General features: G+C 39.1%; 1 protein-coding gene across 1 annotated transcript; it reads left to right on the top strand.

Moving 5' to 3' along the window:
* Window positions 1-7,944: 7,944 nt before the first annotated feature.
* Window positions 7,945-11,850, top strand: LOC118496494 (chemokine-like protein TAFA-1). Its single transcript, XM_036008381.1, has 5 exons — window positions 7,945-7,993; window positions 9,131-9,271; window positions 10,416-10,540; window positions 10,727-10,805; window positions 10,971-11,850. The coding sequence occupies exons 1-4, from the start codon at window positions 7,945-7,947 to the stop codon at window positions 10,757-10,759; spliced, it is 348 nt and encodes a 115-aa protein (XP_035864274.1). The 3' UTR covers window positions 10,760-10,805; window positions 10,971-11,850.
* The last annotated feature ends 15,689 nt before the right edge of the window (window positions 11,851-27,539 follow it).

The following is a 27,539-nucleotide window of genomic DNA, read 5'->3' as shown; positions in this document are numbered from 1 at the left end:
TAAACTTAAAACACACACATCTACTTTGTTGAGTAAAATAAAAACTGTTGACAACTTTACTTCCTGAAGCTTTTGCCCAAATGCTGTTAATTCTCAAAAATGTCTTGAATTCTCAAGTTTACTTAAGCGTTGTGTTATCGTTTACACCAACACACAAGTCCTCTGCATTTTTTTCAGCTGGAAAAAATATGTCACTCACTTTCACACCACCATTTATGTCTAGAATAACAGCAGTACTACGGACTTTAGATGTTTTCACAGGAGACAGGGAAGAAAGTAGTCACTCAATTTGACACCATGCAGTCACATGTTTTGTGCCTCTCGCTGTCTCCAATCTGCATTAATTTGACATTCTCTAATCTGGCGGTCCCATTTCCTTGTCAGCAACAGAACTGCTGTAGCCTGCTGGCTTGGATGTCTGCGGAGAGCATGCACAGAGAAAGTGCAGCCTATTATGGGTCACCTTGGATGCATTTCCTATTAAAAGGTGACAAGCATGCTGCTCTAAAACACGGACTTCTGTGGTTTGGAAGTCAGGGCCTGCTGTTGCTTGTTAATGACTTTTAGATATAAAATAATCACCTCAGGTTTTAAGGACTCCGAGTTTGCAGGGACGTACATGTGACATGGACTCTAAGCCTGTAGGGAGCTACTGGTATTCAGATGTCACATAGTTATCAGTTATATTGCCACGTAGGTGTACAAATAGTGCCACTGGCTGCCAATCACCAGAATCCAAAGCCCCAGAGAGACGAGTTACCTGCTAAATTGAGTCCCTTAGGCTTTCCATTTGGTTTGTATATGGAGTGTAACAATGACTTACCTCGCTGCTATTCTTTCAGGCATACACTATATTTGTTGAATTCACATATTTCACTTGGATTATTAGATTTTACCCAAATGATAGATGTTCAGAATCCCTCTATAAATTGCGTACAGTATTGTTTTACGTACACACCGGTGTCAAATGCCTGGAAACACATGGCAGAGGAGTGTTGCCGTTCAGAGGGTATACTTGCTATTAGTGTCTCCAGAGACAACCCCACAGTCTGGCCTCATTACAATAGACTGCGAGTCATTGCATACTTATAGCAAACTGACATTTCTATTGAGATAGACTGACCACTTTTGCCTGCACAATGGCTGTTACATCATATTTGAAGAACCATTTACAGGTCCCACATGAACTGTGCTCACATTCATTAGGCAGGGAGAACCGCAGATCCATAGGAATTCAGAATTGGCACTACGTGTTCATGTCATGCATGATTTCACAGCATTTGCCTTCATCCAAGCTTGCTGTCCATAACTCATTGGATTCTGATGCAGTGTTTTTGGCTTCCAGCGTGACTCATTGTGCCAGAGACCGTCAACTCAATGGCACTCCCTCTCCACCCAGCAGCTGAGACACTGCTGACACCAGGTGTTGTCATTTGTGTAGATAATAGCATTACAGTTAAGTGCTCTGACAAATTTCCATTTAGTAGACTTGAACAAAGCAAATCCCTCTGTGAGAAGTTGTGCAGCATGCCAGAGGGGTTGTTAGGTTTCACAACAGCCATTTTACTCTCACTATTCAATTTATTTTACAGTAACTGCCAAAACACTGTAACATCTTGATTTGCAGACATAAAATAAGCCATGTTGTGTTAGGCAAAGAATAGAGTAGAATAAACTAGAGTAGAAGACCCATCCAGACTGCAAAATAGGGTTCAGATGAGTCCAGAATTAATCTTTTAATTAATCTATTAAGCTTTTTTCCATATTTCTTTTGTTGTGATATTAAAGTTTGAGCTCAAATATAATAAACTTCACGTCATTATATAATAAGAATAATAAGATAATGTACATATTTTGGATAAAACAAGTAGACATACAACCCATGTTCCAATACAACAAGGCAATCAATCCTTTGATTTGAAACTGATAACGTTGACTGATTCTGTTGGAAAAGCTCCAGAGTTGGTACAGTAAGACAGGAGAGTCTGACAACTTGCTATAGTGTCACATGATGAGAACATTAGACAGTGATCCTCCAAAATATTTTGAAAAAAATCTCTGCACAGCACTTCTGCAATGTGTGAGGTGTGTTGGTAGAAAGCACAATCTTAAAAAAAATGAGAAGAACTCCCGCACACTGTCTCGTTTAGCTGAAATATTTATTTGATTACAAGTCTGTCTGACCTTCATCGGGTAGGTGGGTAGTTCTTCTCACTGTTTTCAAAATCATTAGACATGCCTAATTATTTGAGGTAAGCTATTCATTCTTGGCCTTGGAAACAGCAGGGTTTTTTTTTAATATTCTACTTTTAGGGCTGAGTGCTCCTTCCAAGTCTGCATTTACAATTCAAATGATTGTTTTTCTACAGGTTAAATATACAGCAGGGATGTAGTTATGAAATCAACAGCTGAATTGCACTTGTAGATGCTAAAATAAATGTAAAAATGAAATAACCTAAAGCCAACATGGAAGAGAAGTCTTTAAAGTGCTTTGGACATCCAGTGGTGGAAGACATACAATGCACGTTACTGCACTAGAATTATGAAAAATGAGACTTGATTTCAGCAAATACTTGAAACGAATTGATTTGAACTGAAAGTAAAATTAAGCTAAGGGCAAGTACTCAAATATAGTCTAAATGAGCATAATTTTGCAGGGAACAAATGCAACATAATTTTAAAAGGTGATCATAAGTTGTGATCACAAGTTTGGTATTAAACATCTTAAAGGTCCCATGACATGTGGCTCTTTGGATGCTTTTATATAGACCTTAGTGGTCCCCTAATACTGTATCTGAAGTCTCTTTCCTGAAATTCAGCCTTGGTGCAGAATTACAGCCACTAGAGCCAGTCCCACAATGAGCTGTGCCTATGTTATCTCCTTACATATACCTACACTCTCCTTCTCTGCAATATTCGGAATGATTGAGATTTCTCGTGGCACAGCTACCAGAAGACTTACAACTTTCAGACAGGTTCTCACGTCACATTTACGTCGGCTCTCTCAGTTGGAGGCTGCACAGTAACGCTCAGCGCTCACCGGAAAAGTGCTTCTAAAGGCCTTCACTGGTCTCCGTCCAGAACAACGGGATCTGTTGGTCCATTCTTATATACTGTCTGTGGTTGTATGTCTACTTGTATTTCCCAAAAATGTGTATTTTATTTTGTTACTTGTATAAAAACGTAAAGTATAGCTTTTAAGCCTAAGCTTTAATATCACACCAAAACAATATGGAAAAAAGTTCAATTAAGATTTATTCTGGACTCATTTTGACCCAATGCTTCAGTCTGTCTGGGTTTTCCATTCTATTCTATGCCTGTGACTAAGCGTTACCAGCTGGAAGTGTGGAGATTGAAATAAGTGAGTATTTAGGAGGCAGTGGTGGATCTAATGAAAGATGCTATCAAATTGCATTATGGGAAATGTAGGATCCAGTGTTTTTGGATTTAGACACATATTGGGGACTATTTTTTTAATTTAAATTAAATTATAGAAAACAATTGAAAAAACAATGATGTAGTTTAGCATGTGCTTTTGTATATCTTGAATGAACATGAAATTGCAGAAAAGCGCTTTCCAAAGTAAATGCAATTTAATTTGGCTAAATATTAAGAAGACACTGATGTTGAATTCTTTTTATTCAGATGACTTTTTGGCCCTCAGGCCTTCTTCAAGATAAACAATCAGTCTTGAAGAAGGCCTGAGGCCCAAAACATCATCTGAATGAAAGAGAAATGCAAATGGAGACATAATTTGTGACACTTTTTTCCTACTTTTAAGTCTACCTTCAGTTATCAGCACCTCGCTACAACTCTGGTGTGTGTTACTTTGCTATATTAATAATTTATAAAAATTGGACAAGACATCTGTAAGCGTATAATTCAAGAGGCCCATGGTCTGCATGGTCAGAGAACTTTAATCACTTAGTCTTGGAAAAAGTGACTAAGTCAAAATGAGTGCAGACAAGACCGAGAATGGAACATTTTCATTTCATTTATTTATTTACAAGGACAACGCACATTAATCAATATTACAGTAAATATGCCAGCGTTAGCCAGCTGGCTAATTTTCAACCGTAGTCCCATGGCGAGTTTTGAGACCACAGAAACAGGAAACAGTATGCTATAAGTATAGGTTAAAATGTACAGAAAAATAGATGTCATAAAGACAGCAACAGCAACAAAATAAGCCTTCTCAATACAGTGCAGAAGCCATGCAAGCAACACAAAGCAACAAAAGACAGCCTAGCAATACTGATCATAGCCATTTTTTGACACATGCAAACATGCAGAGCGGCAATAAGCAATGAGACATACATAAAATACAACAATCATGATGGAGATCTTAATCAAATATTAAAGATGCACTACAAGTTAATAAAATGGGGATATGACATGATAGACACATAAGCCATGCAGCACAGAGTTGTAAGACACAACTTTAGAAAGGCCAAATTGTAAAGTACTATAGTGACCATGGACTTGAAGACTAAATTCACTGTGGAGGAGGAATTTTTTTCTCCACAGCCAGAACAGACAAGCAAAAGAAGTCTCAGCTCAGGAAATAAATCAACATAAAACCAACACCAGGAACAAATCAGCCCAGGAACCACGACAGAACCTTCCCCTCATACAGCACTAAGTTATGACTTTTTCAGCTCTTTCAGGCTGGAAAATGAGCTGTGCCCTGTTGGGAGCAGATTGTAAGTGCTCACCTTGTTTCCTGACAGCCTCCGTTTCTCAGCTCAGAGTAATAAAGAGGCAAGAGCACAGAGCATTGAAATTAAAAAAAAAGGCCAGGTCCTGTTGAGACCCTCTGCTTGTGTGACTTCTGACCCCACAAATGATCATTTTGGTCTACCCTGTTCCCTGTCAATCAAAATGCTGCTGGAGAGACAACACAAGCAGACACACACTCACAATCTGAAGCTGTCATTTGGGAGACTGACTTTGTCACTGATTATGGGGGGAAATGGAAATACAGAAAACAATTATACCCTTGCATGGCTCCAGATGAGAGCTTTCATCTCCAGCCATGTTATTCTCCGTCTCCCTCTGAAACATTTATAATGCAAAGACGGGCTCTCGGAGCATGCAGCGTGTTATACTTGCAGGCTGAAACCATGAGTGAACTTGAAGCGTTGCTTTGCTTTTGTTTAAAAAAGACACCCAGTACACCTGCGAGCTAGCAATACCACACTGATTTGCATTTTTATTTGATTTTAATGTTTTCTTCGGAGGTGATGATTTCCAAATATAGAGGATCCCGATTCTTTGCTCAGTTTGCTAGCAACAAGCAATGCAAGTTAATTCTGTTGCTTTGTGTGTTTTTAATAGATCAAAGAGGAAATCTAGGGCTGTCTTATGCAATTAAGGAGATGCATTAAGAAGAACAAACCCCTGTGGGCTGTTGTTTCCAAATGATGCCCCACTGCTTCCACTGGTACATCAAGATTAACGTTGTGCAGACATGCCCTTTTGTTGAGTGCAGCAGGCAGCAGGCAACATTCTCCCAGTCCAGATACAAGATCTGGATATTTTTCAGTTAGACCAAAGGCTGTTGATGTTTTCTGAAACACAGCGCCAGGAGTCATGATAACCCCAAGAAACAGACTTGGCAAGAAGCAGGGAAAAGACATGCTTTCTTAATTTTTTTCCTCCTCTTGTATTGAAATTTGGCTATTAATTTTGTTACTTAAAACCGTCTTATCCAATCAACACCTTGACACTAGTGCACATATCTGCTCCTCAGTAACACTGAATCCTAAATGAACTGCAACTAAGTTCATCATGATCTGATTCTGACTACTCTTGAAGTTTTATGGACACACCAGAAGATGATTTTTTATTTTTTTATAACGCAATGTGGTAGAACTGAGATAATCAAGTGTGAGATGAGCCCACTGATCTAATTCTCTCCAATAGGTCAGGTAGGGCCCTGTTAGTTAATCCCCACAGGAGCTCACATGATGGTTCAATTATATCCAAAAACTGACACGCCACTCTCTCTGTCTCTCTTTTAATTTAAGCTACTTTATGGCTTAGTTTTGCAGTTTTAAAATTGTGGGCAGAACAATGGCAAGCATTTTTTCCCCTGCAAATCTAAAAATTGATGCAGCCACACTATTGTAATCCCAAATGGAATTACAAGATTAATAACATTTCATTTTAGCCCCCATTTAGCATTTATAAGCATTAAATAAACACAGAATATAGACATATACGTGTTTTTCTTTCTTTTTTTTAATAGAGTACAAGATGACATCTTCAAATGTGCTCTACCAGCTCACCTGGTAGAGCATGTGCCCATATATAGAGGTTTACTCCTCGACGCAGCAGCCACGGGTTCGACTCCGACCTGCGGCCCTTTACTGCATGTCATTCCCCCTCTCTCTCCCCTTTCATGTCTTCATCTGTCCTATAAAAATAAAGGCCTAAAATGCCCAAAACATAATCTTAAAAAAGTCTTGTTTTATCAGATCAACAACCACCACACGATAACACTTTAAATTAACGTCCCTTATTAAGCATTAAAAAGCAGTATATAAAAATGTATTAACAGTTTTAAAATGCATCATATTACGCAAGTGTTCATTTATATACAGTATTTGTCAACAATTATAACTTCTCCCACTTATGTGCCCATGTTATATGTTGGCAAAGACATTGATATATTGTGCATGGACCACATTTTTTTGTATTGCTTAAATATACTAAATTAGAAGGGGGTTAAAGTGTTACTCAAATCCCAAAGATATTTAATTTAGAGTTCTAAAACACAGAAAACCCCCAAACCTTACATTTAAGAAGCTGGAAAAAGAAAATATTTGGTATTTTCACCTTATTAAACAATTGAAATGATTGAGTATCAATTGCTGCAGATTCATTTTCAACTCATCAATTAATCAACCACTTCTTTTAGTTTACATATATTATATAGGATTACAACTATGTTATATTGTGTCAAGCAGTAATTATCCATTTATATACAAGCAATTGATGCTTCATGGTATACGACTATAAAAGGAGGCATTATAGTAATTGCCATAAAAAAAAATTCTTTATATCTTCTAACAGCAATGTTATAGTGTTTTATTAATGTGTATATTCTGCTTCTAAATGCTTATAGGGAATGTTGAAGTAAGGGCTAAATAATGTCACCGCTTAGCTTTTTTATATTGATTGAAATATGATTGACTGAGCTGCAGTGATTCAATGCTGTGCACTGTTCTAACTTCTCCTAAGATGCTGCGTTCCTGCTTCTAAGAAACTACTCAGCATCAGGAGGGCCTCACAAACCCAAATATTTAAATGTAGTAAAGTGATATATGCAAATCTCGCCATGGAACAGTTCACAAACCCAAAGCTCATTGTCAAACATTACTTCAAATCACTTTGATTGCAAAATACTAGCTACTTTTCCCCCTCTCTCTGCTCGTCCTCTCTACAACCTCCTTGATCTTGTGTCATGCTGACGGGTGTAATTGTCAGATGGTCCTTTGCTGCACAACTCTTATGTGGAGAGTCTGAGCGCTGCGGGGGGGGAGGCCAGCAGTTGAGGTGGGTCGAGTCCATTCGGTCCAGTCCTCTTAGCCTTCAGGGCAAAGCCAGAGGCTTGGTGATAATTACATGGTGGAGCCAGTGTTCATATTCATGATAACCCTGAAGCCGGCCTCTCCTCCTGCGAATAGAGTATTTTTCTCTGCCTGCTCTCACACATCTCTTCATCAACATTCAACAAGCTGCAGGGGTCTCGTTCGCTCAAAGAGTGTAAAGCACAATTAATCTTGTTCACGGGAAAACATTTAATGTTTTACAGTTATTTTTCCACAATAAATAAACCCGTGAATATAAAGAGTTCCTGACATTGCAGGAGCTACCGTACATGCCATTAAGATACCTTAACATATATTTTAAAAAGTATTCAAGTTTATAAGCAGAAACATGGATATGACAGTCAATGGTGGAAGAAGTATTCAGATATTTCACTTAGGTAAAGGTAATAGTAATGTAAAAAATTAAATAAGTAAAATAAAGTAAATGTCTTTCATTCAAAATATAAGTAAAAGTAAAGGAGAAAATCTAATTCTTTGGACTTTTCTATGCCTTTTTTTAAATATTGAAAAATATGAAGAGGTATTTAAATGAAACTAGAGACATTTAGAGGGGAAATGTCTTTTTAATGGAACTGTTAACAACTCATCTGAAACAGGACAAGGGGCCACAACCACTGCTTCATAATGAAGGGGTTTCAAGCCAAAGAAGTTGAAAATAACTGGTTTAATCTTTAACAATGCATTTTATAAGGTTATCGTATGTTATTTCTTAATCTCAAAAGTAACTAGTAACAGTAACATTGATTTATGAGGACTATAATTAACTGCTCCTCAGATCTCTGCAGGTTAAATCCAGACAGCTAGCTAGACTATCTGTCCAATCTGAGTTTTCTGTCGCAAAACAACTTTTGAACGTACACGTTCCACCAAAACAAGTTCCTTCCCGAGGCTATTTTGCAGCGGCACCGTGGCTCTGCCCGATGCTTAGAGACACCCAAGATGATTGTGATTGGTTTAAAGAAATGACAATAAACCAGAGCATGTTTTTCTCCCATCCCGAAATGCTGTGTGGACTAGCCAGAACCTCCTCCACAGCGCTGTGGAGGAAGGTCTGGCAAAGCAAGACTAGTCTGCAATTAACAATTACTCTGTCGGTTATTTTTTTCAATTAATTGTTTGGTTTAGAAAATATCTCAAAAACCAATATGACGTCTTCAAATGTTTCTTTTCTGTCCGACCAGCAGTCCAATCATACAGAACAGAAGAAAACGGAAAATCCTCGCAATTGCAATTCATTTTCTCGCAATCACCATCAATTATTGACCAATCGTAGTAAGAAATACAATATTTCTTTCTAAAATGCAGTGAAATAGAAGTGTAAAGTACTGTAAAATATAAATTCTTAAGTACAGTCCTCAAGTAAATGTACTAAGTTACTTTCCACCACTGATGGCAGTATGTGTAGCCATAAATGTTCACACAGTAAGATGTTCAGATGTACTATGTTCAGAAGCTCTGATCACCCTCGAGGTGCTGACTTAATATAGTTTGTTGTCTCTTTTTTTTTTTATCAGAGGGGGGCACATGTGAAGTAGTTGCTGCTCACAGATGCTGTAATAAGAATCGTATTGAGGAGCGGTCACAGACGGTCAAGTGTTCTTGTCTGCCGGGGAAGGTGGCTGGAACCACCAGAAACAGACCTTCATGTGTCGACGGTGAGTATTTTAGCAGGTAAAGAAAAAATGATTAGGTTTTACTAAAACGCTGTCCAAAGGTTGCATGAGGGGAAACAAACTTTTGTTTTGAATGCAAGCTACATTCATACATGCAGGAAAAGAAAGGTTTTCATTTTTAGATTTAATTCAACTAAACACGCACTGTGTTATACAAAAAAAAAAAAAATCCTGGCAGACAAAACTGCTATATGTTTTGAAAAGATACAGAGATTTGTTCCTAATGAAAGCCTAAGTCACTCATGCAATGCCTTGTCCCAGATAAGATTAACATTAACTGGGATAATGTCACATCCAAATTCTGTTGCTTGTCAGACAGCAGAAGGTATCTGCAGGGGTAAGCTTTACGCCAACAGTCAAACAGCTGAATGTAGCACACCTCAGGGAAGAGAAAAGAAATAAAGAATAGCAAAATGCAAAGAGATGCAGAGGAGAGAGGACCTTGATTACATACGTAGGTACCTTATAGATTTTTCACGATGGTTTTATACATTCTTTGACAAATGTCTGCTACACAGACTCAATCCCTTGTAAGAAATGGATTTGGCGCTCAGGTCTGACACAACTAAAACACATAACGGCTTGAGGAAAACCTCTCACCTGCAGCTTTTATCTTAAATCCTTTTGCAAATATTACTGAAATCTCTGAGCAAACTGAGGGAATATGAGGTTGCTCGGTGTCAGCTCTGACAGATTTCTTTCCTCTGTCATACATTACAAACCATTTACTGTCTACTTACCCTGTATTTAAGGCAATTTTCTCTCCTGACGGCATGCAATAAAGTCACGTCAAGTCACAGTCACACCTACCGATCCACTCACGCAATAAAAAGCCTCAGTTCCACCCACCACATTCATGTATAACTGCATCTAATAAAGAAACGGTATTGTAATAGCCAACAGTTTTGCACTGTAAAAGGATATCTGAAGCATGCGACACATACAGCCAACTTACTTACTCCCTCCTTTGACATGACACATTTGATGATAAGGATTAGACACCCCAGCCTAATTGCCATCTACCTGCAAAGTGCGGGGCTGTGTTATCTGGTTTTGCACTCTGTTAGGGTGAAAGGCACCTTTTTTTAACCTGCATCACCATTTCTCTTGTCTTTGTTGCCTGTAGCATCCATAGTAATTGGGAAGTGGTGGTGTGAGATGGAGCCTTGCCTGGAGGGGGAGGAATGCAAGACGCTCCCTGACAACTCAGGCTGGATGTGTTATGCCGGCAACAAGATCAAAACCACAAGGGTAAGATAACCTCTCTTGACCGCGGGAAATAAGACATTTTAGCAGAAGAGTGGGAGAGAAATGTACAGCGCATTGACACTCGCTGTGGCATCAACAAAACAGCCTAGTTATCAGGATTTAATTCCACTGCAAATTGACTTGTTAACACGGTTAACCCCTCCATTTCCTTCATCTTTTTCTTGACAGAACACTCAGCCATACACAACATCAACCTATTAACACTTGGATGCAAGGAATGCCTCTGGTGGAAAAGGTTAATCTGCAGGTTAGCCTCTTCATTTATACTGGGACACCGCCGTATGCTAATTAATTTCTCTCAACTCTTATTACTTATTTGCTAAGCTTTGTCAGGATAGGAGGAAACACTCAATTCATATCCATTTCTGTGACGTTCACATCATCTTAAATAGGTCTTTCCTTCTCGTTTCAGACTGTCACAGGACCAATTATCACAAAGACAATGAACCTATTGTTGCTTTATGAATTGTGAACACTTCTCAGATTAAAGTGTAAAAAGATGTAGAATACATAAACCACATCCTGCTCAAGGCTACTGAAAATACTGACACTTCAAGATGCCTGCAGGGAACTTCATCATAACCTTGTAATGAATATATTTTCCATCATTTCTTTCCGACTTTGAGATGGAACGTGAATGTCTGTGCATTTGGATTAATCTGGAGAGCATCTGACGTCCTTGCTGATACATCAGTGAGACAAATGTTCAATACAAAGCGCCAAACAGGAGAGAAATACAACAAAGGACATGGGATGAGTAAGTACAGTAGTTGACAGCCCTCAGGTTTTTTTGTTTTTTTTTAATATTGCAAGAGGAAAAGAAATATTGTACATACATTGTTGGTCCTTTCTTGTGTACATGAACTTTTGTCTATGGTGGTGGTGAAAAATGATCATTCGAGTCCCTGAATGCAGTATTGCTCTTTTCTCTTGTTACCCTTAAAACCCAACACAGCCAAAGTTTGATGATGTAATGTAAAGATAAAACAGATGCATTGTGAGGGAGATGTTTTTACAAAATACAGCTTGTGAGTCTCAACACTGTACATTTTACCATTTTGTTTGTTTGGTACTTGGAAGCCTACGATTACCTCTTCAATGGCTTTACCAGTCAAACTTGGTAACGTGTCACATACCCTGAAACTGATTGATTCACCAAAAATGTGATACCGGTAGGTTGTTTAATACTTGAAATGCCTTATTTGTGTCAAATCATTCAAATGATGATATTGTACAGATGAAGCCATCTATTGATATGTGCTGAAATTTCATTAAAGTCATTGTTCCTGTAACTAATGTCAGAGCATCCTTGCCACTGAACCTCACAGGTATCAGTTACAAGCACTCAAAGTAATCTGAATACACCTTCTGCTGAAGTAGCCAAACCACTGCTTTAAACCAGAGAGTTTGACGTTCTGGGAAATAACTTTTCCCAAACTACCTTTCTTACTGAGAGTTACACAACTGTTCTGTTAATACCATATGCATCCTGGTACTCATATTTTATAATGCTTGCCATGTGTAATGTATGCCGTTTGTATCACTGTTCACCTGCCCGGACACTGGATAAAAATGAGCTTTTAGCTACTGTATATCTCTGTATAATGCAACACATTTCAAAAATTGAACTTCATGTTTATTATACGTGGTCCCTGTTAAATAAACTTGTAAATAAATTAAAAAATAAGTTAGGTTTTATGGGGGTCAATCAGTCAGACTATAGAGAGCGTTCTTTTCCCCGATCTTAACCTCATTCAAAATCATAATGACAAGCAAATAACTCCGAATTTAGCCTTGTAACAGAGCCTTCCCCAACAGTATGTCATGTACAGTAGTTAAGATAAGGATAAGAAAAAGATACAATATTTTTGTTTATTAAATATTTCTATTTTTGGAGGCATTTGACAAATGTTTCCCAGAATCAGGCTGGTAAATTCCCATGGGTTTTGTGGTTTTTGTATGTTCACAAAGTTATTGCGGTTGGAATTTAATCACATAGGTTGCAATTTCTAATAGCATGCTGTGTAGTGGATAAAATGACTATAGCTTTATATATTTAATAGACAGATATTAGAGTGGATTTAATTATAATTATCTCAACTGAAAACATCTCTAACTCCCCCTTCAGACTTGCATCTTTAAGCCAGACACGCCGGTTATCAACTAGACTTACTCTTGCTCTTTGTACACACAGGTATATATATATCTAACAACGATTACACACATAGATGAATGGGTAACAGGACTCGCTTCTGTATTTACAACACTTTGATGCAGTATCACAGTGGGATGCCGGCCATTGCTTTCACAGCCTCTGCCCCTCTGGAATGATTCCAGGAGGAACTCTGGGTGACTGCTTGTGCTGTGTGTCATCCATCTTCTGGAAAAAAAAAAGTTTTTCCTGGACTTTGCACATTATTTTCCACTGTCCACACATACTCAGCTATAATTGTCCATTCAAATGCACCTTTATCCCGTTCAAGAGAGAATATAAATGCTTGATTTTTGTTTGCTTTTAAACTTAGAAAAATAAATGTGCCTCAGCACCTGACCAATGATCTGCCAACATCAATGTTTAGAATAAGAATAGAAAGCCTCTGTTTCACTCCCCTTTTGCACAGGTTTTTTTTTGTTCCTTTTTTTTGCATTTTATAAGTTTCTTTTATCAGTTTTTCTGATATGATGTGATACAGGGTATCAACAGTACCATTGTACCTGTGAGTGACATTTAATCATGTTGCCATTTTTAGATAAAACAGTGATTATTTTGGTATCGTTCATGACAGCTTCCATGAGTCTCTCAAAACCCTGGTTCTATATTTGGAACTGTGATTCGGTTAGACAGCATTACCTGTGCAAACCGTTATTTTTTTTTACCAGGTTATGCAGAAGCAGGCTGCATCTTAAAATGCATGGTCCTGATCTCACAGATGTACACTTCCTTCCCGGAGAGATAAAATGGTTACCCGTGGCAAAACTATTGTTTTAATCCAATATCTTCACAGACTGTGTTGTTCTGCTCTTTGATAGAAAATGTGTTAAAAGGTGCTCTAAGCAATGTTGGGTGACGGCACTTCTTGTTGACATTCGAAGTATTTTCAAACAAAACGAGGCTAGCTCGCCCCTCCCTCCTCCTCATCCCGTCCCCTCTCCCTCCCTTCCGTGCTTCCACGCACTAACCCCCTCAACCCCCACCCACAAATCCTTCTTGTCAGTTATTGGCTGGAACGCTGGAAGACTGTTATGTTGTGTGGTGCAGGGCCCCATTTCAGAAAGCAGGTTTAGTGAGAACTCTGAGTTTGTTAACCCTGAGATGAGGGAAACTCTGGGTTTTCTGTTTCAGAAAGAGAGGTAACTTAACTGACTCTGAACCTAACCTGGTCGGGAGCAGGTTTTCTTCAAGAAACCTTGAGTTTCTGTCAGTCTCCTCCCTCTGACACAGCCCTCTTTCATTTCCTCATTCATTTATTCAGTCTGTATCAGGCGCATTTTAGCGAAGTTTGTTATCGGCATGAATGAAAAAACAGTGTTGGTTTATTAACCATGTTAGGCAGACTATAAAACTTTTTTTTTCTAAAAACATGGCATTTCCTTGTGTCGATGATCAGTGGCGGATGCAGAACGTGACAGATGGGTGGGCCTGGATTAAGTCAAGGTGGGCCTGAATCTAGGGTGTCCCGAAATCAAAGCAGTTGTCCCGAATCCAGGAAATTATACTAGAGCAGCTGAGTTGCCTGATGAAACATTAAAACCATCCACCCCAACCCCCACCGTCCCAAATTTCTCATCTGATCACCACTCCACTTCACCAAAATGAATTACTTATTCATAAAGATTTGTTTATTAGCCTACTTATTTTGTAGTTTACATTTCATCTGCTGTCAAAACTGAGCTAAATACATAAGCCTACATAGGCTATGGCTACCGAGCCAGGAACATATTATTCACAAAAAGGCAACATTGTAGCCTATAGGGCAGATCAATTAGAGAGCACGTAGCGCCAACAAAACCACAAAAAACGTCTTCATCACCGCTGACTTCTGCATGAGACACTCAGAATGCGGGTCTGGACACGGTGTTCAAACCAACGGCACTTTTCTTGTTTTACTGGTCATCGATTTGCTTTTATCACAGTGTTATATATGCTGAAATATATTTTCTTTTATGTTTAGAATGTATGTATGTAGTGCAGAAGTAGAAATCCACAAAGTGCGTGGAGACGCGGCTGAAATACGCGCAAAACTTGGGCTCTCCGGAGCCACAACGGTATTTTAAAACAGTATAATGACCAAAAAAAAAACAATAACAACACATAACACTCTATTCAGTGCATATTTAAAGGAATGACATGTTAACTGCTGTCAGGCCACGGCGGGCCTACATGTAAAGAAAACCATGGCCTACCTTACCCGGCTACACAAGGCGGAGTCGCCTGGCTTTTGAATTAAAGATGCTGATTATCTCGTCATAATCCAGTGTTTCTGTCAGTTCTCTTTTGAAAGACAACAGAGTCAAATTGTTCAAGCGTTCAGTCACCATTGATGCTCTCAAGCGAGTGTTGATCCTGTGTGTAGCGGAGAAAAGTCTTTCAACACCGCAGGACGTCATGGGTAGTGTGATGAGGGCCCTTAACAGACAGTTTATCCCGGGGAAAATATCACCAGGGCACGCATCCAACAATTCAATTAGTGAGGGTATTTTGTCTTTGTCAGTTTTGCCCTTGATGAATTGGGTAAAAAAGGCAAATTCCGCATCACTGACTGTTATCCCATACAAGCTGCATGGAGATTTTAGCAGTTCTTGTGTGCCAAAAGTGGTGGATCCTGGGATGAGGGCAGCTGAAGCTTGCATTATTCCGTAGGTGTCGTCTTTAAATCGGCTGTTCAATTCAGCCATCTGGTTGTCCAGAATACAGTTCCAGAGTGCCCTCAGATCACCATTATTCTTGATAGCAGATGTTTTTCCCAATGTTGTGGTGACAATAGATTGACTAAACTTTGCAGGCAGCTTTCGCTCACGAGACATTATCACATCCCAGCATGCTGCTATCTCGTATTTATCCATCAACTCCTCCGTCAACCTGAGCACTTTGTCAAAGTCACCATCTGAATCAACTCGAAAAGTGGCAAGGGTGGCTTTCAATGTTTCAATTAAGGAGATGCAGTCTGTCACGCAGATTGCCGGACTTTGCAGCCCCTTTGTGGCAAAATCGCTGCACTGAAACAACTTGCAAAACACAACAAGCATAAAAATGAACTTTTTGGTTTGCATCTGTTGTAATAGGTTATCTGCATCTAGTTTTGTCTGTCCGCTTGTCTCCGAATACTCAGCAAGAGTCTCAAGTAACACGTCTAGCATTTCTAAGACTTTATGAACAGATCCTGATTTGGAGCTCCACCTGGTTTCACATGACCTTTCCAGTTCCTTGCATGGGCGTTCTGGATGCATTTCCTTCTGAAGCTCCACAAACCGAGCGTGCCTCTGGGCCCCAGTGAAGAAGTTGTGTATCTGATTGATGACAGTGAAAAAAGTACTGACGTGTCCAGATGATTCCACAGCAGCACAAAGCACTAAATTCAGTCTGTGGGAATTACAGTGTACATACACAGCTTTGGGAAATGTCTCTTTCAAGATAGCTTGAACGCCTCCTCTGTGCCCAGACATGACCGATGCCCCATCAAAACAGAACCCGACACAGAGAGAAGGGTCCAATCCGACTGGTTCTAGGATTTCAAGGATCCTCTGTGATATTCCTTGAGCAGACAGATCAGCTGTTTTGACAAAGCCCAGCGCCCGTTCTTTTATAATCGCCCACTATGGATAGATCGAACACAGACAGCAACTAGCTCACGTTTCGAAACATCTTGAAACTCATCTGCAAGTATGGCAAAATATGTGGGCCTTGGCTGTTCTTGTATCTCAGTTTTTATCTTCCTGAGTAGAAGTGAAGCGGCAGCCTCAAGCAGCTCGTCCTGAATGTGGTGGGACATGAGTGTGGCATTTCGACGTGCTGTCGATTACGTTCAATGAACGAAATGGAATCTCCGTGCATCTGATTTAATACAGTACCACTGCCTTGTGTGCAGAAGTATGCACCTTGCTAGCCTGATGCTTCTCACAGACCTGCCCGATACGTTTCCAATTTTTGAAACCCTCTTTAGTAAAAGTTGCCTCAGTGTGCTGTTCAGGAAAATGCCTACAGGCTTTACAAAAAATCAAGTCTTTCGACTGGCTATATTCAATCCAGTTGAACCTTTCATACCACTTGGCATTGAAGCTTCTATATTTCCCATCAATTATGGTACTCGGGAATGCCTGTAGATGAGGTTGGGTAGCAGGTTCCCCCAAAGCTGACAGATCCGACGGTGCAATCAAGAGTGGGAGTGATTGTCGATTAGCCAAGGGAGTGGCTTGCCGCCCAGGCGCGGAGCTGTGGCAATGCCGCCGGTTAGCATCAGTGGAGGTCGTTGGTTCGGAGTTCATCTCCGCTCCATTCTCAGAGCCAGCAGTCGTTCCATTACGATCCACAGACTGATCCTCCAAATCATTATTGTTCTCAATACGAGGTTTTTAAAAAAAAATTTGTGAGTGCAAATTGTTTAGCCATACTAAAGCAAAATCAAGCCATAACACTTCTAGCTAGCGAACACTAATGTTGTTCGCGCCCGATTGCAATAGTGCTACATTGATGATGCATTGACCAGTGAAAACAAACCAACACACTAAACTTTGAATTTCTGATTGGGCGGGCCAGCTGTCAATGTGGGCGGGCCCAGGCCCGTCCAGGCCCGCCCACAGCTCCGCTCCTGTCGATGATCCCGTTGATGAAGAAGCTGCTTTACTTCGCAGGGTGTTATATGTCAGGAGATGATATTGAAGCCCCAACATTTTAATTTTCAGATAACTTCCTATTTGAGCGGTATCGTTTTTCTTCCCAGTCTGTTATGCAACCTAGGCTGCATAACCTTATCCGTCCTTATATCACTAACGTCACCCATCTTGGGCATGCTCTACATCCCAGTAGATTATTTGTGTCACATTGTTTGTGAAAACGGCAGTTTTCTTTACAACATTGGTGATGCGGAGCATTTTAGTAAAGCCACTGTAGCAAAGTGCCGTCAGAAGAGTGTGACTCGCTCTGAAACATGTTTTAAATGTTTTTGTAGTGTTCCCTGGACACAAACCAGTAAGAGCAATTAAAAATATGTTCCACATGATTGCAGGTGAATGAGGTAAACCCTTTGAAATTGCAAATTCTCTTTCTTTTGCAGCAGCCGCTGTGTTGTTTTTTTAACTCGCTGTATGTGCGCATGAGTATTGCCGCCGACCCATTTGTTTGTGGTTGTTACCATGGTGAATCGTAGTATCATGGCTCCATTCATGCTGCCTTTTTATTGTGGTGGTGCATGCGCGTGAGTTGATTGAACCAACTCATATCAGCTGATCTGGAACCGAAAACTCAGAGTTTCCCATCTCAGGGTAAATCAACTCAGACATCAGGGTTAGACTCAGAGTTTGTTAAACCTCCTTCCTGAAATGGGGCCCAGTTTGTTTTTGTTGGCTTTTGTGGAGCCTGGGCTGTCTACAGAGACTGCATTTTTTTTACTGTGTGTTCAGGGGACAGGCAGCTCGCGGATAGTGAGGAGATGTTTGCTGTATGTGACAAAAAATGTTGTAGCCTAAAAAAACGCGTGACATCGCTTAGAGCACCTTTAAGTCAATTGCACAGCCGGTGATGGCAGTCTATGGAAATATAGGATTTAAACGTTGGTTTTACCCCAATGCAAACGCCACATACATACTAAATGAAGTTAACGGTTAACACAATACAGTAACGTGAGGTATTTAAATTAGCTGGATACATGGTTAAACGTAATTTGCTCTTACAAGTGTATCGCCGTGTGTAGCCTACTTTGTCCATAGCAATCCTCTCCAATTTCATTCAAACAAATCAGTCCCCAAAAGAACCAGGCAGGCCTGCCTTGTTGCACAATCCAAATTTTCTTCAAAACTTGCCATTTCAGCGTGTAGCTTGCTAGCTCAGAGTTTGAGAAGAGAAGAGTAGAGAATTGAGTTTGAGAACGGCGAACAAACGGAGGGTGAGGGACATGTCAGGCAATTATCCTGGAAATGTACTTCTGCTGATCCAGACTAGTATGTGAGTGATGCATTAAGTGCTGAAAACCCCAAACCCAGTATACATTTCAGATTTTCTAGAAAGACTTATGAAAGAAACCTCATGTGCAAAAATATAGTACAAAGCAACAGAAGCTAACCTGGAAGTGGGGCAAGACTTTGGCTTTCAATGAAAACACATGCTTATTTTGCATGGCAGCTAGAGTCAACTTGTTGTACTAGCAGTTGTCGCCCCCTATTCATTACCATACAGATTGTGAATTTGACTCAGTTACAAACTAATAATGAGAAGGAGGACATTGGACTGTAAATCCAGGTGTGGTTGTATTAGCGATCAAAAGTGAATAGGAATCTGAACAGCATGTATTCAGTGTTTCCCTGTTGTGTTTCTGTCTTTGCACAATGTTGTCTGCTTGCACCGTATGTGCTGTGGATGGTGCAGTATAAACACAGATGCCAAATTACAGCACACTGTCCATCATCCATTGTACTGAAATTACAGCATTTGTCCGAGGCAGCAGTGACATGGCGAAACATTAAAAATAAAATGCTGTTTAGTTTGTGCTTTATTTGCTTCAGGCTATCACAATTCAAACGATAGCCTTTGAAATAATGTTCCCTGTCCAATATGGGATTGCTAAATAAATGGGCATAATATGTGCAAGATGGCAGCGAGCAGCATCTCTATTTCTGGCAGTCTCCGGCGCGGCTCTCTGGGCTGCCGCTGTAGGCTCTGATGTCTCACATCAAGCTGCAGAACAGTGAGAAATAAGACACAAGTGATGGTGATGTGCCCTGACTTATTTTTATGATGCACCAGGGACATCCTGGGAATTGAGGCTCCCGTGGGTTCTTTCTGAAGACACTTTTCATTCAAAACACTCCGACAGTCTAGTCATCCTCCGTTCTCTGCACTTGGAAGTCGCTGCTCTGTTTCCATGAATATCAAGGTGCAACTTAAAGCAGCAGGACATGATGATAAGGTGTTAAATGTGAAATTACTACTATCGAGACAAAATCCCCACACACCGATAATGATCTGCTTGAGAGAAGATCAATGCTCAAGTTGCCTTTTTATTAGTAGTGTATAAAATGAACTGGATGACTGTTGTGAACATGAGATCTGCACTGGATACACGTACAAGAAACTGCTAGGCACAAAGCATTTAAAAAAAGGTAAAAGCCATTAACTCTTCTCTGCAGTTGTTTTCTGTGGCATCAAGCAATTGCCAAGATTAGCCAGTCTAATCACATCCTGTAACAGAGAACTGTCTCCACTGCCCCTGCAGGATTCTGAGATTTTAAAGTCAAGGTAAAGCAGACCAAACTGGATTCTAATTAAAGTTGACATCAGGTGCCTCATGCTCCTTCCCCCCCTCCTCTTCAGGCTTTCATCTAAATGATTCATGCAGAGAACACTAGGCCTTTCATGACGTTAGCTCCTCACAAAGGAATAACAACTTGATCACACAAAGCAAACATAGACAGATTTACATTGACACCGGCACAGTGTCTGTTGCACCGACTTATATCAAGTGATGTCAGGCCGATGCTGGGGCACTCGGCTGACATTTTGTGTTTTTGTAGGGACGTTTTTACAGATATTCATGCTGACAAATGTGAGAGAGTAAATTAAATCAAATGGCTCAAAATGGTTTTCTAATGCAATCACACTGCACCATGAAGACAAAATACAACAAAATGTTAATACTGGTGTGGTAATTCCAATAGGGCGTGACCTGCTGTGAACCCAAAGTGATTGTGTGTAAATAAATGTGACAAGTGGTGTCGGCCATACGTCGTGGGCTGGAAGGTTGGCATTGTGGAAGAGGATCAGTTTAAGCAACTCAGTGTCACTGCGGGCAAGAGCATCAGCTTGATGCCTGAACGGAAACACAAAATTGAACCCTCCTCTGAAATTGCAGACAATACAGGTAGGCTAAATAATTGCCGAATAGAAAAATGAATACTTGGAAGGTAATTTTCTTCTTCTTATAAGTAGGAAGAGGATTTATCGCTGTGTGAGAAAAACTGCCTTGAATTAAAGATGAGCACCCCCTGCCTTTTGTCAAGCTATTGTGAACAAAACAGCTCACAGTACAGAATAACTACAGGGATGCAAAAATAGGTTTGGAATAAAAGTTCAGCTTTGTGGAGAAGCTGAACAGACTTACCATGACATGGAACTGCCTCCATGCTGAGTAAGAAGGCTGTGTGCTGTTATTATTGGTATATTGGAATTGCAGACTGAAAATCTTGTCTCTGAAAAACCTAAAAATAAACTGAAGTTGCGCTGCTAATGAATACTAACAACTTTACCCAGACTGGTAATTTGGTTTTTAATGTATCAGCCTTGAAAATAAAAAGGTCCTTTAACATTTTTGATAGGGATACCATGAAACTCTATTTTAATTTGTTTGTTTGTTTCATGGCAAACAATGACCTAATGCGAGCGTCATCTTTTGAGGCGAAGGACGTGAAATGAGCAGCGACCGTCTTGTGTCCAATCCTTCTCCCCGACTGTGGCGTCTTGCTGTGGGTTATTTTCTTCCTCACCACTATGGCCTCACCCTTACACTTGACTTTAATTGAGACTGACAGTAAATCACAATTACCCATAAATGACACTTTAGAAATGGTTTAAGAAATTAGGCTGCCCTAATCTGAAGGTTGAACACATAGCCCGCACTGCACAGTGTTCTGTGAGGACACAACATAGAAAAGTTCAGAGGGCTCGATGGTGTTTTAACCCTCCAACGTCGCCTTCCAGGCAGCTATCCCTAACCTTAACCCTAAACATAACCATTGCCGTGCTGCCTGGAAGGCAACATTGGGGGCTTAAAACACCAAACACCATACAGAGGACACGCATTTACACCTTTTGTCCTTGTTTGTCCCTAAAATATAGGAAACATTCTGCAAAGGGAAGGGTGAGTTTGACGCGTTTTAGAGAAAAGAAAACATGTTGTTCATCAAAATGATGGCTTATAAAGTATGCTATTGTAACAATTACTGCACACACACTTGCACAGAAATTACAGCTTATCTTTTTAATTTACACCTAATAGAAACACCAGACACATTTTGAAGCAGCAGACGTACTTTTAGCAGGTGAGGAATGTGTTACAAGGTCTATAGAGTTAACCTGGGATGCATGCAATGAAAGTACTTAGTTTTTCACATCACAATAAACTAAGACACCTGGTTAAATGGTTCAATATACTCTTAAGAGACTCTAGAGGAAAATGTTGTTGTACGTTCAGCTACAGCAGTGCCGGTATTGTAAACCTGACTTACATGTTGCACATTGATGGTTTCTGTTTTGCAATTTCATGAGATGTCCTCTTTACAAATTCCTGTTCACTTTAAGATACTGTACAATACAGATGAAAATCCCTACATACCTTGCATACACTGATACTGAAAATGTTATATCATGTGAATATGAATAGAAATGTAGCACTATTCCTATTGAAAGAGTATGGAAAGGGTACTAGAATATCATACTCAAGTAAAAGTGTAAAAAAAAAAGTTATGTGAGTTAAAATGTATTTAAGGCAAAGAAAACATGTTTTATGATTGATTATATATATATATATATATATCAAAGCACCAACAAATGAACTTCAGGTATTTAATTCAATAAAATGTTGCTTTTACTTGTAATTTTTTAGTGACTTTCAATAGTATAAGTTGTAAGTTAAGTATCACCAGAGAGGGAAGATAGTCTGTTGTGTTTATGCGGAAGCATCATAAAAGAAAACAATCTTACCAACTGCACACAACACAGGAGGATCAACATGCATCGTGCCGAGCAGCAGCCCATCTTCCTCTCCTTCTGTCAAACGTGTCAAACGATTAAAATATTTAATCGCATTAATGTCATAGTTAACTCGCAATTAATCACACATTTTTTTCTATTCTAAATGTCCCTTGATTTCTTTTTGTCCCATTATTATTTCGTTAAGGCACCGGTACTGTATTAGCACCGGGTCTCGGACCCCCCCCCGCCAAATAAAAACTCTTCGGATCTACACGATTCACGTGGATGACATTTTCCCATTCAAAACAGCAATTTTCGCCGAAAAGCGACTAGTTTGCAGGTATGTACTACTCTTTGGCCGGCTCGCAAGCCCAAACAAGTGTGTCTGTTGTTTTGTTTCCGGTCTAGCTAGATCCGGTGTGGTGTTGTAGTTTTTCTAACGTTACTAGTTGTTGCAACAGCATGTGAAAAAACTACAAAGTTTGCTAGGTCAAAAAGAACGTTAATCTTGCGATAACAAAATGTACGTTAATAACACGTTTAACTGACAGCACTTTGTATGTATGTATGTATGTATGTATGTATGTAACTGTTAAAGAACTCCTTTAGGCTCCAAGATAAAATTGCATTTAATGCAAATAAATTCATGGACACTTTGCAGCCTGTGCATGCAACTGATTATTAATTATACATATACAATTACCTTTCTCAGTGCAGCCTTACTAGACAACTCAGACAATTGAAAACAAAAATGAAAGACAATACATAAAAAGAGCAATGGACACCACGGCGAGTGCAACAAGCCTTATTGAGCCACACAAATTAAATAATTAAATAGCCTGACGCTAACTTATAGACTCAACAGCCGAATGAAACATCACCAAGGCAGACAAAACACAGAGATGTGTCATCAATATAAACTCCATAGCTACTGCAAAGTGCTCCAGCCAGGTTCAACTTCTCTGCTCGTTCATCCTCAAAGCATCATATAACCAGTCCACTAAAACCACTGTGTCCCAGTGTAACCAGTCCACTCAGACTCTGTACTGCTGCAGACCTTAAAGTTTCAAACATTTTGAGCGCAATGAGGCTCTGCAGTGCAGTCACATCAGGGATTAACAACCACAAACAGCAGAAAGGCCTCACACACCTCACTGAAGCTAGAAATCACCTGGAGGATCCACCATGAGCATTTTAGCATGGGCATGCTTGGTGGGTGTGGCTAAATGCTAAAATTACCACAACCTGTTGGTGATGCAAAATCATGGGTGTGTTTGATTTGTGTCACTTATCATGCTGGCCGGGTGGTGCATGGAATCACTGCTTAATTAAGGTAGATGAAACCTTTTTAGCTATAACAAGATGCCATATTGTCGACCATAACCTACAATGTACAATACTTAAATTATAAGTACTGAACAAAGACTCAAAAAAGTACAAGTAGGGCTACACACGTGTTTTACTCTGAGAGTAAATGTAATTTGTTACGTCCACCACTGATGAATGTAGCTAATCGAAAACTACTTAGTGGTGTGAAGGCCAAGTCCTAAAACAGTAAAGGGTACATCCATCTGAATATTTTTTTTTATAATAACATAATTTTATTGGTGCTTCCTTTTTTTTGACATTTTTAGGAAACACGTAGGCTATTTGCTTTCTTGCTGAGAGTTAGATGAGAAGAATGATACCATATGGAAGAATGAAGCTAGAGTTAGTTGATGGCTATCTTAGCTTAGCATAAAAACTGGAAACAGGCAGAAACAGCTAGCCTGGCTCTGTCCAACACAATCTGCCTACCAGCATCCCTAAAGTTCACTAATTAATATGTTATATTGTAATTGTTAAATTCCCTTAATCCACTGTTCTGATCCACATTTGCAAAATCCTTGCTCTTCACAAGCCTCACAGTTTCATCTCTTGCCTGCCATTAAAATTTTTTTAAACAAAATTAGAAAGACTTCTTTCCTCAAGATATCACCAGTTTTATTTACACAGAAACCAGATAAACCTTTTTATCACTTGGGTGAGGAAAGTAATTACAATGTGAGATCCATTACACTTTTTTCACCCTATTTAAGAAATAAAATAAAAAAACGTTTACACAATACATGTATAAAATCAACATATATAAATTAGAATGATTCTCAATGCAGTTTTGCTAATGTCTCCCTGCAGGGCTGCATAACACTGTCCATTTCATTAGTGTAACATGCAACCATGAGGTATGAATGCATATGAATACATCACACGCAGCTGATGACATTAATATTGTCCAATTCATGGTTTGTTCATTAAAGTGTAATTGTTCAGCTCTCTGTTTTAATTGAGCACAAAATGTATTCTCTGTTCCAGATAGTATGTATGCATAATGACAAACCAAATAGATTAAACCTCTCAGCCATGACCAGTCTACTTTCAGTCTATTGCTTGGAGTCGCCTATGTAGTTGCCTGCAGTAAAAGCAGGCTAATTTCACACACACACACACACACACACACACACACACACACACACACACAAAGAGAGAGACCAGGAGAATTGTGTTTACATTTTCATTACAAGCGTTAACTCCATATGGAGGAAAAAGTTGTTAAAGGGGAAAAGAACAGTGTTTCCATTATGTTTTTCATGTGCCCCAGGACAGTTTATTTTCTATTAGTGAACATGAACTACTGTCCCCAATAGACAGTCACAAGAGAGGGAAGGTTCTCTGCCACATATCACCTGCAAACTGATATAACAAAAAGCTGACAGAAATGTGTTATTTGTGACTCGGGTTTGAAATATGAGACTCGATAGACTCTATAGAATTGTTCAGACCTTTGTAAATAACATCTCTAAATTGAGGTTATTCTGTCTCATTTTGTGGATGAAATGGAAAGAATTGTAAACTTATTTAATCTTCTTTTGCGTCTGTTGTTGCCTCATCTGTAAAGCATTTTTCCTATGTGCAGCATGCATGTCCACACTAAGAGTATCCCATTAACTCCTACCTTGATTACCTTATTTTAAATGAGTTTTGTTTTTAAAGCCATGTACTGTATTATGACAGGTGCTCAGAGGGTATCGACTCAATTTCTAAATTTCTGACTAACAGAGACAAAGATCTTTTGACTGGCTTTAGGGTTATTTTAAAGATAAAAGGTAAGCAAGCAGCGTGGAAAGATTTCTTAAACTTTTGTAAGAACCTGCATGAGTGTGTATGAATCACAGAGTTTATCTAAGACACATCTGAAAGTCACCTAATGAATGTCACACAGCTCCTTTGAAAGTGAATCAGAAAGAGAAAGATGTGGGTGCTGCTGGTATTTTAGGAATATGGGCACAAATGTAAGGATGCGTGCTGTCATCATTGACATAAACCCCACTGGGGTTTAAAGATTTTTACCTTATTTCAAACTTTGATTCCAAAAAGGAAGTTCTTGTTGAGAATTTGAAAAACAAAATAAATCTATTATTTAAAAAAATATGGCCATAAAGGTTACAGACAATATACAAACATGACAGTACAATACATACAGTACTGTGTGCAGTATACAGGAATAAAAATAATCTCAATATGTTTGTGAAAAAGTAAAACACTTAAAAGAGTGTATGGATGGTAATAAAGTCACACGTCAACTTATTCAGTTCAATTCCCAGTGGGTTCATCTTTTCTGCAGCTTCTGAGTCGGTGAGGAAATGTAGCTCCATGAGTTCCTGATCTTTCCAAAGCTTTCTTGTCCAGATCTACTTAGATTTTAGAACAGTCAGGGAATCTTGGGACCTTTAACTTCAATGAGCTTTGCATTTCTGTACAATATGAATACATAAATACAAGATGGGGAATGGTTCAATGAACAGGAATAAGGGATAGGACTACTGTTGGACTTCTACAGAAGCCCAACCAGCTCCTGATTTTAACTTGCAGTAATAAAACAATTCTAACTCCTCTGTGTAAACTTAATTTTCAAGCCTGATCAAATTAAAGCAGTCACTGAAAAGTACGAAAAATATACCAATCTCAATCTATTTGCATATAGAGGAATACTTTGTATTATGCATGTATTTATTGGTTTATTCTTAGGGTTGGTATTTACATCATTAACACGATTTTTCCTGCATTTAAGAGACAAAGTGACAAATTATGAAAACAAACGATTATTCTCATTATCAATTTATCTGTCGTGATTCTTTGTGATTAATCGTTCGGACTAAATATTGTCAGAAAATGAAATTGCCTATCAGATTTCCTAAAGCCCAGGTTGATGTCTTTAGTGTGCCTATTTTGCCTGATTTAAGTTCCAAAACCTAAAGATATTAAATTAACCATCAAATTAGACAAAGAAAAGCAGCAAAGCACAACTGAGATGCTGGAACCATGATGACCAGATGATTTTTTTGCTTGAAAAATGGTTTGAACAGTTAAAAGGGGGAGTTATATGTTGAGTAATTTATCTGGTCCAGATGTTTTGAAATAATACTGAATAATTGCAGTTTAAGCGCAGGTCATTGTAGCACTCCTTTAAATCCTAAACAGGGTACAATACAATACAACAGCTGTATCTTGAGCCAGAGAGGTGTAGATTGAAATATATGGTAATTTTTATGCCATACAGTCATTTATGGCATGGATGGAGAGGCTTGTATTATATTGTAAGGAGTATTGCATCCCCCTATTTTGCAGTCAGCTCTCAAATGAAATACACCCAAGGTTTTTTGTAAACAATATTTTGAACCACCATCTTACTACTTTATGTGGCTGATCTTGTCAGACCGTGCTTATAATACTGTTGTCAGCTGCATATACAATCTACAATATGACACACAGTTATGTTGGAGACATTGCTGCTGTTTACGATGCCCATGAACAGAATCACAATATGTTATATGATAAGTATTCAGTGAATCTACAAACGCATTGCCATTCAATACCAAAGGCAGATTAGTTTATCCCCTACAAGTGGATATCATCATTGATTTCGAGGAGGGGGTTTTCCAGAATATTCGACACATTCAATACCGTTACTATCATTATATGAATCTTAAAATGATGTGGTTTTGATGTTTTCGCAGCACTTCTAACATTAAATAATAATCAGAA

This window comes from Sander lucioperca, chromosome 12 (assembly GCF_008315115.2).
Source record: "Sander lucioperca isolate FBNREF2018 chromosome 12, SLUC_FBN_1.2, whole genome shotgun sequence".
NCBI lineage: Eukaryota > Metazoa > Chordata > Actinopteri > Perciformes > Percidae > Sander > Sander lucioperca.
Note: the sequence above shows the minus strand (reverse complement) of the source record. Positions and strands in the feature narration are given on the sequence as shown.